The sequence below is a fragment of the Notamacropus eugenii genome, chromosome 5 (assembly GCF_028372415.1).
Source record: "Notamacropus eugenii isolate mMacEug1 chromosome 5, mMacEug1.pri_v2, whole genome shotgun sequence".
Taxonomy (NCBI): domain Eukaryota; kingdom Metazoa; phylum Chordata; class Mammalia; order Diprotodontia; family Macropodidae; genus Notamacropus; species Notamacropus eugenii.
The window spans coordinates 372,503,921-372,516,967 of record NC_092876.1 but is presented as its reverse complement, the minus strand read 5'-3'; the positions used below and the strand labels follow the sequence as shown (position 1 = coordinate 372,516,967).

The window sequence follows — 13,047 nt, the reverse complement described above, 5'->3', positions numbered from 1 at the left end:
CAGAGTTAGTACTTTGTAAAAGGTACAGTACTATAGAAGATGTGAGTTTTTGTCTTTTTACCTTGTGTTGAACTTCTGTTCTCCAGCTTAGTAGAGGACAGGCAAGATACACCAACCTCATTGACTGAAATGATCAGTAATTCCTCAGGGATGGTTCTTGGCAATTAGGCAGACAATTGTTCAAGTATCTTGTCAGGAAGTCATCTCTTGACACTGCTATCTATCCCATGTTATTTGCATGTAAGGTTTATTTATATATATATACACATGCATACATACATACATACATATATACATACATACATACATACATGTAGCTATTTATATTTTATATCAACGTATTTACATTGACATAAGATTTATAGATATGTATTATATAAATTCATAATTTATGAAAATATGTATGCTTACGTATGTATAATTATTTGTATGTATTATGTTGTATAACGTGAGCCGTAGCACTTTGTGCCGACATTTTTTTAAGAAAAAAAATTTTGTTATTGTTGCTGCAGTTGCCTGATTTAAATGTTAGAATGAGAGATTTTATTATGTTTGTACCCAGGGGCTTTTAAAAGAGACCAGTAAACAGATACATATAGAAAAGGGGTTGACAGTAGCAGCAGCTGCAGAGAGGAAAGATTCTGCTTCCCTACTAGATGAATCATTTTACCCAACAATAGAGAGTAGTCTTTAGGTATTATTCTCACCCTGCTTTTTTACCTCTTCCCCCATGTTAGCAACTGTGGTATTGAGCAGCTGACTGGGTCTGCTTTTGGCTTGTGACTGTGTCTGCATCTTGAGAGAAATCAATATTAATAGCCAACGAGTTGGGGAGATTCTAATTTCACCCTTTTATCTTCATTGCAAGACCTCGGTCACTGAAAATTGAGCTAACCTTCTCCTCTATCCAGACCCCACCCACGTGGAACAACCATTGTGTTCCATTCAGGTTTGGGTGGGGATAAATTCTTTGAATAGATTGCCTACTACTAAGTAGTAAATGACATAATCAAATTCAGGTCCAGTCCCTTATTGTAATATTCATTCTCTCATTAATTGTTAACCAATCAGAGTTGATTGTCATTCTTTTGAACACTCCTTTTCCAAAAGAACACATAAGTTATGAGCCAGCTGCCGTGATTGTCTTTGGTCTAAGAGAGAGACAGCCAGATGACCACCCTTTTATTAAAATGGGTTAATTATTAGTCATTTATTAATAAAATGATTGAATTACCCAGAATTTATGTCTCTCAATCCTTTTAAGTTCCACAGTCCAGATCGGAATCCAAACTCTGTACTGTGGTCGCTGAACCAAACACTCCACCTTAGAAGTAATGGAATCATGTTGCTGGTTAAGGGAAGGAGCCTAAAGTGATGGGACATAATATTTAACATTTAGGTAAAATATTTTACTTCTTGCTCCTGGTAATCTCTGGGCAAGAGCAGAAGAGGCTTTATCCAGTCTCATCTCTAGGGCTTGTGAATGAACATCTTTCATCTTGCAAAGTGACTGATTTAGGCTGGATGTCAGAATATGTTTCATAACAGTTAAAGCTATATCAAATGAGGCAGGGTAGTGCAACAAGCCAATCAGTAGGCATTTATTAAGCACTTACTATGTGCTGAGCTCTGTGCTGAGCACTGAGGATACAAAGAAAAGCAAAAACAGTCTGTAGCCTCAAGGAGCTCATTTTCTAATAGGTAGACAACTTATGAAATAAGATGAATATTCAGTAGATGGAAGGTAATCTTAAAGGGAAGATACTAGCAGGGTACACTGGAAAGAATTTGCAATCCGTCCTTTAGGCAGTAAGCAGTTATTAAGCACCTACTGTATTCCAGACACTATGCTAAGTAATGGGGATACAAAGAAACATAAAGGCTGTCTCTCCTCTCAAGTAGGTCACAGGCCAGTGGGGGAGATAGCATTATGTACAAATAAGCCATGTATAGGATAAACTGAAAATGACCAACAGAAGGAAGGTACTAGAATGAAGGTAGGTCGGGTAAGGTTTCCTGTAAAAGACAGGACTTAGGTGTGATTTGAAGGAAGCCAGGGAAGTCAGGAGACAGAGACCAGCATTCAATGCATGTAAAAATGTCCTGAGTCAGAAGATGTAGTGTCTTGTTCAAGGAACATCCAGAAGGCTGATGTCATGGGACTGCGCAGCATATGTATGTTTGTAGCTATGTGGGTGTGGCAAGTTATAAAGAGCATTGAATACCAAACAGAGGATTTTAAATTTGATTTGGAAGTGATAAGGGGCCACTGGAGTTTACTGAGTCCTGGGACCTGAATTCCAGTCATTGCTCTTCTATTTATTACCCATGTAACCTACATGACCTCAAGGAAATTACCTCATCTCTTTGTGCATCAACTTCATCAGTTATAAAACAAGGGATTGGACCACATAGAGTTTGAGATAGCTTCTAGCTCTAAATCAGTGATTTTTTAATCCCATGAACTTCTGCCCATCAGCTTGGCAAAGCTGACAAAAATGGAAAATGACAAATGCTAGAAGGGCTGCAGGGAAAACAGATACATTGATGCATTATTGGTTGAGTTAGGAATAAGTCCAATCATTCAGGAAGGTAGTTTAGATCTATGTCCAAAATTGATTAAATTGTGTGTACCCTTTGACCCAGAGATACTACCTATATACCCAAAGAGATCAAAGAAAGAGGAAAACGTTCCATATGTATAAAAATATTTAAAGCAGTTGTTTTTTTGATGGCAAATAATTAGAGACTGAGGGGATGCCTGTCATTGGAAAATGATAGAATAAGTTATGGTATATAAATGTGATAGAATACTATGTTATAAGACGTGATGAAGGGGACAGATAGAGAGAAACTGGAGAAGGCATATTTGAATTGATGCAGAGTGAAGTGAGAAGAACCAGAATAATTTATATAATAACAACAATATTGTAATAACACATGACTTTGAAAGATCTAGGAATTCTAGTCAACATAATGATCAGCAACAATTCTAGAGAACTTAGGATGTAGCATGATACCTAATTCTTTTTTTAAAAAATTAATTTATTTGTTTTCAGTTTTCAACAATCAATTTCATAAGTCTTAAATTTTCTCCCCCTCCCTCTTCCATTCCTCCCTGAGATGGCATGCAATCTTATATGGGTTCTACACATTCTTACTAAACACATTTTCACATTAGTCACGTTGCATACAAGAATTAAAACAATTGGAAGAAACCATGAGAAAAACCAAACCAAAACATAAGACAAGAGAAAATAGTGCGCCTCATTCTGCATTCCAGTTCTGTAGTTCTTTCTCTGGATGTGGGTGGCATTTTCCCTCAAGAGTCCTTCGGGAATGTTTTAGGTCCTTGCATTGCTGTGAAGGGCGAAGTATATCAGAAACAGTCCTTGAACACTTTGGCTGTTACTGTGTATCCTGGTTCTGCACATTTCACTCAGCATCAGTTCATATAAGTCTTTCCAGTCTCTCTGAAGTCTTTCTGTTCATCATTTGTTATAGCACAATAGTATTCCATTACCACAACTTGTTCAGCCATTCCCAGATTGATGAGCATTCCCTTGATTTCCAGTTCTTGGCCACTACAAAGAGAGATGCTATATATAAATGATACCTAATTCTTGACAGAGAGGTGATGGACTCAGAGTGCAGATAGACAAATATATTTTGATTTTTTTGGACAGGATCAATGTAAGGATTTTCTTAACTATATATATTTGTAATGGGAGTTTTGTTTTTCTTTCTCAAAAGTGGGGGTAATAAATAAGAGGGAGAGAAGATGGATTTTCATTAATTAAAAAAATTAAAAACAAAATAGAAAAATAATTCTAGGAGCTTCCCCTAGAAACAATGAGTTCTCCCTTATCCAGCAGTCAATCAATTTTTATTAAATGTCTAGTATGTGACAACCACTATGCTAAGCTAAGCACTGGAAATAAAAAAAAGGAAATAACTCGCATAAAACTCATAGTTTAAAGGAAGAAGACAACATGTACATAACTCTGTACAAATAAGATACAGGGTAAATTATGGTCAGTGCCTGGATGATTTCTTAAACTCAACTCCTCCACTTCCAAATCTAGCATTTTTTTCCCTCTACCACATTGCCATCATCAGTTAGTTGCTAACCTTTCAGTTCATCCTTTTCCCTGGATGATGAGTCCAGTGCTGAGCATTGCTTGGGGCTGCCCCTCCACTGGTGCTCATCAAGAGAAGTGGCTGTTAAGGAAGCTTACTCAGCATAGAGCTTGTGGCTCCACCATCTCTAGGTACTAGCTAAGCTCTGTTGTCTTCATCCATGACAACCAGTGCTACATATTCTTGCCAGTGTTGATAACTACTAATTTTTCCAGATTTTTGTTGTAGTGTTGGAAGGAAAATTCATTCAGAAAGGCATGGAGGAGGGAGGAGATTGTGTCATTTTACAATTTGTTTTTTTTTTTTTTTTTAAAGAAAGCTCACTTTTAGCTATAGTAGACTTTTTCTAAAAGTATGTTTCCTTAGCATGCCACAAACTGGCAGGTACATTTTGTCATGAATAAAGCTGGTGGGAAGGTATTATTGCATTCAGATATTAATAGCAATTCTAATATTTTTATTTGTCCCACACAAGTTCAAACATTTAACTTCAACATAGACACGACATCTTGGAAATCTTGCCCGTCATGGCACCGTTTTTCCATTATTTTCTGTGGTTTTTTTGGGAGGGGTGGGTATTTTTATTGGGATTTGTGAATTTTGTTTATGAAGGGAACTTCTGTTATGGAAATTCCCCCAACAATGTAGATTTGCAATTCTTCTATTTATAATCTTAGAAAGTTTCTTTATGCACTCAGTGGTCCAATGACTGCCAGTTGTGATATGACTAATATATTATAAAAATCAGGTCCTGAACCAAGTTTCCTGATTTCCAGTTCTCTAGCAACTACCTCATGTTGCTTGACATACTCTTGTCTGTATGCAATAATGAAAAGCCTGAAAATGTGAGGATTTTTCAAAGCATACCTCCTGTTAGTTGGTTGTCGTATCAAAAGGTCTACTTGGGGATTCTAGTATTGATAACTATGAAGGGAAATGTGACAAAAATTGTCCACAGACTTGTTAATAGGCACTACTGTCGATCACAGTCACCAGTTTAGAATAGAGGAAAACCTGCCATTTATCACACGCAGAGGGAAGGCATCACTGACCAAAACATTGGTGAGCCCTGAACATCAGTTTCATCAACCCCATATAGGTTTTGCTTACACAAGTAGGATGGGTATAGTGGAATTTCAAAGAGCAAATAAAGGAAAATAATGATTTACACACCTAAGAATAGATGGCAGAAGGGAAAGATGTGTGTCAGATAAAACAAGAAACTGGTCAACACCAGACCTGTAGCTTACGAGTGTGATTTTACCGACTCTGTGTGACTTGTTCATCTTAAGTAAATGGCAGTAAGAAAATTAAACTTAAAGCAGAATGGATTGCCTAGGGGAAATGTTGATCTTGACCTAACTAGAGGTTTTCATGGTTTTTATTTTATTTTATTTTATTTTACCAGAACTGTGGTTTCACTGGTTTAGCAAATTCCTAGTGAGGCAAGCCTATCACTGTAGCTCTGCAAAGGCTCTGCCATAAGCTATGAGGATGATGGTAGGTAGCTTTTATGGTTTACTTTAAGGTTTGCAAAGTACTTCCCTATCTTATTTTCACAACTCTGGGAAGTAGGTGCTATTATTATCCCCATTTTACAGATGAGAAAATTGAGGTTAAGTGACTTTCCCAGGATCACACAGCTAATCAGACTTAAGTCTACCTGACTCTAATCTGGTGAATCATCTGTTATGCCACTTGGAACGCACTGCATGGTTAAATGACTTGTCCAGGGACATGCAGACTCTGTGTGTGTGTGTGTGTGTGTGTGTGTGTGTGTGTGTGTGTGTGTGTGTGTGTGTGTGTGAAAAAGAGAGAGAAAAAATGAGTATTAGAAGTAGTAGTGGTAGTAGTAGTAGTAGTAATAGTAGTAGTAATGGTGGTGGTAGTAGTAGTAGTAGTAGAAGGGGAAAAAGTCTGGAATCTGGGTCTCCTGACTCTGAAGATGAGTTCCTGTATCACTGGCTCGGTATAAATTGTCAGTATCTTAACTACATTTGTGCCATGTTAGAACGGGGTCTATGTATGGTAAATGTGTCATTAATGAGTGCTAAGTGAAATAAGAAACTTCCATCAATTTCTCTACCCAGTGTGACATGTCAGAGCTTCTGTGGGAACATTCTTTTAATATGGACAGAAAGCAAGTGCTGCCTTCCCTCTGCCAGGTCTAGGTCTGCAAAATAAACAATCTAGATCATAGAGTGGCCAGTAGGGAATATGCTGAGTGTTCTGTGCCCTCTTTGGTCAGCGTGGAGTCACTGGTACATTACTCACTAAGCTTGAATACCTAGAGTATATAAGGGAGATGGTTCTATAAATATCCTGGAAAGTTGCTTCTGTATAGGACATTCAGCTGCATTTTTCCCTAAACAGTTTCCACAAGTGCTTTTGTTAAAAAAAATTTCTCTGAGGGAAAAAGCAACCACATATCCTTGATCTTAAGTGATACTTGTTATGTCTGGATTTTTTTTTCTGTTCATTTGTTTTCAATTTGATCATGTCAGTGTAATTTAAGGGAATCAAAGCTGTAAACAGGAAATGGAGTATCCCTGAGGTTGAGGGCAAATCTCTTGATATTTGATGTAGGTATAACACTTCAGGTTTTTTAGTTTTCTGACACTGTTTCCTCATTCTAGGCATTTTTTTTCTTTTTTAGCATCATAATAGAAAGATGAGAGGCAGTATCTTACACTGGATAAAATAATGGCACTGGAGAATCAAGACTTGGGTTCAAATCCTGGCTCTGACATAGACTTGGCTATGTGACTCTGAACAAGCCATTTAATAACCTCTCAGCCTCCCAGGCAACTTTGTAGGTCTTTATGTTGTAGACTAGATGCCAGCTTTCATTGGTGACAAAAATTTCCACTTTGTAAGTTCCGTGCACCAATGAAATCACAGATATAGAACAAAAATAAAAGAGAAAAACGTTGATCAAGGGATACATGAAGGGGAAGGGATCCCTCCTTTGCTCATGATTTTCCTTACTTTGTGGCTTTTGGGAAGTTGCTCTACCTCATGTCAGTTTCCTTACCTGTTTGATGTGTGTGTGTGTGTGTGTGTGTGTGTGTAGTATATAGATTATATGTTAAATATATATTTATTATATATGAGTGATTTATTACATATCTGTATCTCTGTGTATATATATGTGTGTGTTGTCAACAGGCAATCACAATTTCATGAAACTTATGTGAAAATTAGATTTATTACAAGAGAAATGAACATACATGTGGAACTTAAAGAGTTCATAAGCCATGTAAGAGTTTGCATTTTTATAACAGTAGGACAGAGGAAAGAGGAGATACCAGAATCTCCACCTAAAGAGACGTGGAGTGGAAGGAGAAAGGTCTGTATTTGTAAAGGTGGGAAAGGGACAAAACCCTTCCTGAACGGGAGGAGCAAAGCAACAGCAGAAGCCACATTCTTTTCCCTTGGGAACCACTAGACTGTGGAGATAGGATGGTCTATTTATCTACAAAGGTCTCAGCTACAAAAACAATTTGTCAGCTTGTGGCAGGGGTGTTGATAGGGAGCTTCATCTTTGACACATTCAGGGTTTCCTGCATGCTCTGGGTACAATGTTTCTGGAAAACATGGCAACTCAAAAAGACAAGTTCAAGGGACCCCTTAACATTCCTTAACAGTGTGTGTGTGTGTGTGTGTGTGTGTGTGTGTGTCTGTGTGTGTGTGTGTGTGTGTGTGTGTGTGTGTGTGTGTGTATGTATGTGTGTATGTGTGCACATGCATAATTTTAAAACTCTTTTCCACCTCTCCGCTTTTGAGAATCTTTGGGGATATAAATTCATTTTTTTTCCCTTTGTGACCAAGGTTTGAGAATGTTTTGTTCCCTTATGCTTTTGTATGCACATTACAACATCTGATTTATTCATGTAGACAGACCAAGTATCGGAGATTGAATTACATCCTCAATTGACCAGAACTCCTTCCCAGACGGAGGAGGGTGGAAGTCCTGTGAAGAAGGTAATACTGGAATGCTTAATGTTATCGTCATGAGATATTCCCTGTGTCTTGACTCTGTCAACTCACCAAAGTGGTTTCATGTTCTAGAACCATGGAAATTCTTTTTGGAGAGGCCAGGATCTTAGCAACATAGGCCTGTGTTGTGCAGTGACTACTGGCCGCCTTGCCAATGATCCTTCCTTTCCCAAGCTCAGGGGACGGCCTAGTAATTGGGTTTGAGTAGATTCAGAGGTTTTTGCTTTCTTGTGGCCAGAATGACACACTTCTGAAAAGAGCAAATTGTCTGGAAAGCTCTGAAAAGGCCCCCATTGTGCTCCCCCAGATATTTTCCTCCTGTTTATTTCCTTGCCCTTACATAGTATGGCAGATTCTGCTCTGTCCTTTTAGGCCATGAAATCAGTTTTGCCTGACCTTTAAGTTTCTGTCATTATCGTTCCCTTCGTTTTTAACCCAAAGTAGCTAACTGTTCATCCTAGTGCTAAGTCAGGAAGATTTAAGCCATCATGGAGGTTACCCAGATTCTCTAGAAATGTTTCAGATGACTGCTTCTAGATAGCGCTATGGTCCTTAACATGCCTTCACTTAATAATTGAGTTAGAACAATGAAGAATATGCAGATGTAAAGCCAAAAATATGTATGGTAAAGTTTGTGATTTTTATTGTTGGGTGCTAGGTGGTGCAGTGAATAGAATGCTAGGCCTGGAATCAAGGAGACTCTTTTTCCTGAGTTCAAATCTGGCTTCAGACACTTATTAACTGTGTGTCCCCAGGGCAATCCACTTAACCTTCTTAGCCTCACTTTCCTTATCTGTAAAATGAGTTGGAGAAGGAAATGACAAACCACTCCACTGTCTTTACCAAGAAAACCCTAAGTGGGGTCACAGAATCAGACACTACTGTAAATGACTGAACGACAGAACCGGGCTTAGAAAACAAAAACAAAGAAAACCCATCACCACATGGGGCAGAGATCAAGTATTCTCTGAGTTCAGTAAAATCCTAATAATCCATTGAGGAAATAGTAAAATTTTCAAACAAGGACAACATCATCCATACAATTCTAGACTTTGAATTGAAAGAGCCTTTAGTGGTTGTGGAATCCACACCTCGCATTTATAGGTGACGAGACTGAGACATAGACAGGCTAAGTGACTTGCCCAGGATCACATGGCCAGTCTTTATCTGAGGCAGATCTTAAGCCCAAGTCTTTTGGACAATACAAGGCCAGCCCTTAATCACCCCAGCATATCCTCCTTCAGCTTTTTATTGTGATCCTAGCAAAAATCCCCTCAAATGAAAAAACATTGTAAGTGCCTGTAGTGGGAGGTGAATCTGAGTCTTCTCCATTCCAGGACCAACACTCTATCCATTTGGTCTGAATCCAAGTTCTCATTGATTACTCTAATTTTCCTAGGTGCCTTTAATTATTACATTGCCATTCCGGTATGGGAATGTGAGGGGCTATGTGTGTGTAGACGTGTGGGAAGCTGGAAATTGAAGGGTGTTGGCATGGTGGTGGTCTTTGTGTTTGTTCTTCTCAGGACCTGCCACCATCAAAGCCCATTCGTCGAAAATTACGACCTGAAAATCAAATAATGGAAAACCAAGAGCCTCCTTCTTCTGTGAGTGGGACATCAAATGTGCCAACTGTGAAGCCACATGCACCAGTCCAAAAGTAAATAGAATAAATCAGTAAAAGAAATGGCAGCTTTAGAAACTTTTAATATTGTCCCTTTCTTTCTCTGTTCTTTTCTTCTCCCCCTAACCCATCAAATTAAAAGGGCTGGCCACTAATCCTTTTTGTTCTAGACCTGTAATTTCACCAGTATTGTGAACTTCAGTGGGAAAACTCCTTTTATCAATACAAATCAGTATCTTCTTTGCAATAACCAATAAAATTAAAGACTTGCTTGAGAGGTTGAGCAACTCATTGCCTAAGATTACTCAACTAGTGCATATCGGAGGTGGTACTTGAGTCCAGGGTATCAATGTGCCATGTGGCATTTCTAGCACCTGGTAAAAATAAAGGAAGTTAGCATTCTTTACCACTTTCCTGGGTTATGTCCTGTTTTGACTAGGATAAGAAGCTATTTACATGGATGTCAAACCCACTTCAATTGGAGTGGGATTAATTTTTTTTCTTAGAAGTATTTTCTGTTTCAGATTGACTAGTATTTATATAATGCTTCAAGGTTTGCAAAGTGCTTTACGCTTGTTTTATCATTCGTTCCTTACTACAACACTGGGAGGTAGGTGCTATTATTATCCTCATTTTGTCAGTGAGGAAACTGAGGCAAGCAGAAGTTAAGTGACTTGCTCAGGGTCATATAGCTGATAAGTAGTAATAATATTAGCTAATATTTACATAGTGCCTACTATGTGTCAGATACTGGGTTAAGTTCTTACAATTCTCTCACTTGATCCTTACAACAAACCTGGGAGGTAGGTTTTATTATTATATCCCCAATTTACAGTTGGGGAAACTGAGGCAAGCAGAGGTTAAATGACTTGCCTAGGGTCAGCTAGCTAATAAATAGTAATAATAGTAACTAATATTTATGTACTGCCTACTATGTGTCAGATATTGGGCTTTACAATTATTCTTTCAGGTACTTTTATTATCTCCACTTTACAGATTTGGAAATTGAGGCAAATAGTGATTAAGTGACATACCCTGTGATTTGCATGACTCTCCCCACCCTGACAGTCAGATCTTTCCTGCTTAGGAATGAGATAAGCCGGGGTGAAGGAAGTGGATATCATGGCTAGGAGAGGGGGTCAAGCTTCTTTTCTGGGGATCTGCAAGGGACTTAATATACTTGACTGCTATAGGTATGCTTTGCATTAATTCTAAAGCCCCACAGATATGCAGGCACACACGTACAATACCATTTTCATGCTGTTGGTTCTGGTAATGAAGAAAGAAAGCAATATAACCCAGGCACGTGTTAACAGAATTGCTTCTTCATGGAACCTGCTTCTCTTCTTAAGACTTGTCCAAAGGGCATGAGGAGCTCTTTAAATGCCACTGATACTTACACACAAGGAACATTTCAATTAATCTAATTTGTCAGAGACATTTTTTTATTTTTACTAAAATATCTTGGAATACATGGAAGACCAGGTTTTTGAACAGTCCCAATACGTAGCTACTCTTCAGGTTATGAAATATGCAACTCAGATATATTCATATTCTATAAATGTAAAAGGGATGGTATTTCTTTTAGTTGTTATTGGCCCTGTAATGCCATTTGTTTCATTTTTTAAAAATAATTGGACATTATCATTATGGAGATCTTGGCTCAGTAAGTCTCAAAGTCCTTTCTGACTAAATTATTTTCTACTTCTGTTCTGGCAGACAGTCTTCTAAGCAGAAGAAGGCAATCCAGACCGCTATACGGAAAAACAAGGAGGCCAATGCAGTGCTAGCCAGGTTGAACAGCGAGCTCCAGCAGCAGCTTAAGGTGAGGAGATGTGTTGAAAATTGGGTCATTAGACTTGGATCATCCAGGTATTTTTCATGGGTACCCACAGAACTGATCCCTTTCTTAAGGGTGAGACTGGCAGCTTTGTTCTTGGACTCACAATGTCAAAGAATATCAGAGTTGGAAAATAGACTTCAGTGGCCACCTAGTCCAATCATACCAGAGAAGGAAATCTCAACCACAGGATCGCAAGCAAATAAACTTCCAACTTTTAATTGCAACATCTTATTGTGGGTGAGGGAGCCCATTCCGCTTTTGGACAGTTCTAATTGTTTAGAAAGTGTTTCCTGACATGAAGCATAATTGAATCTTTACAATTTTCTTTGCTCCTGGTTGTGCCCCATGGGCTCTTTGGGTGAAAAAGAGGGAGGGAAGGGGGATGTACCTTTCCTGGCACAGAGGAAGTGCTTAATAAATGCTGATTGATTTGGCTTGACTACCAAAAATTCATTCCCAAATATTTGGGGAGAAGAAGTTAAGTAACATCCTTCTGACTTCACAATTAATACCCTAATGTCTAATATCCTTCAGACTAAATGTCTGGGGGTTAGAAGGTTGGTAATACAAAAAATGCTGCTCCATGTACTTTACCTGCATATGTCTTTTTTTAATAACTATTTATTTTTAGTTTTCAACATTCACTTCCATAAGATTTTGAGTTTTAAATTTCCTCTCCTTTCCTTTCTTCCTCCCTCCCCAAGAGGGCATACAGTCTGATACAGGCTCTACGTATACATTCATAATAAACATATTTTCACATTAGTCATGAGGTAAAGAAAAATTAGAACCGATGGGAGGAACCATGAGAAAGAAACAAAGCAATAAAAGAAAAAGAGAGCAAATAGTATGTTTCCATCTGCATTCAGACTCCAACGTTATTTCTCTGAATGTGAACAGCATTTTCCATTGTAAGTCTTTTGGAGCAGTCTTAGGTCCTTACTTTGCTGAGAAGAGCTAAGTCTGTCAAAGCCAGTCATCGTACCATGTGGCTGTTACTGTGTACAATGTTCTCCTGGTCCTGCTAATTTCACTCAGCATCAGGTCGTGTAGTCTTTCTGAAATCCACCTGCTCATCATTTCTTATAGCCCAATAGTATTTCATTACTATTGTTATTTTTATATTATAATATACCCATTACTATTCATATACCACAACTTGTTCAGCCATTCCCCAATTGATGGACATCTCCTCAATTTCTAATTCTTTGCCACCACAAAAAGAACTGCTATAAATATTTTTGTACATGTGGGTTCTTCTCCCTTTTTTATGATCTCTTCAGGATACAGACCTGGGAGTGGTATTGCTGGGTCAAAGACTATGTATATTTTTATAGCACTTTGAGCATAGTTCCAAATTGTTCTCCAGAATGGTTGGATCAGTTCACAACTCCACCAACAATGCGTTAATGTTCCAATTTTCCTATATTTTCTCCAATAT

General features: G+C 38.2%; 1 protein-coding gene across 24 annotated transcripts in view; it reads left to right on the top strand.

Moving 5' to 3' along the window:
- Positions 1-13,047, top strand: part of REPS2 (RALBP1 associated Eps domain containing 2) — a 268,261-nt gene that overhangs the window by 249,544 nt on the left and 5,670 nt on the right. For all 24 annotated transcript variants that reach the window (XM_072614244.1, XM_072614253.1, XM_072614242.1 and 21 more), the window contains 3 exons: positions 8,038-8,124; positions 9,666-9,799; positions 11,483-11,588. In XM_072614244.1, the coding sequence (XP_072470345.1) occupies positions 8,038-8,124; positions 9,666-9,799; positions 11,483-11,588 (327 nt within the window). The remainder of the gene's footprint in view (positions 1-8,037; positions 8,125-9,665; positions 9,800-11,482; positions 11,589-13,047) is intronic.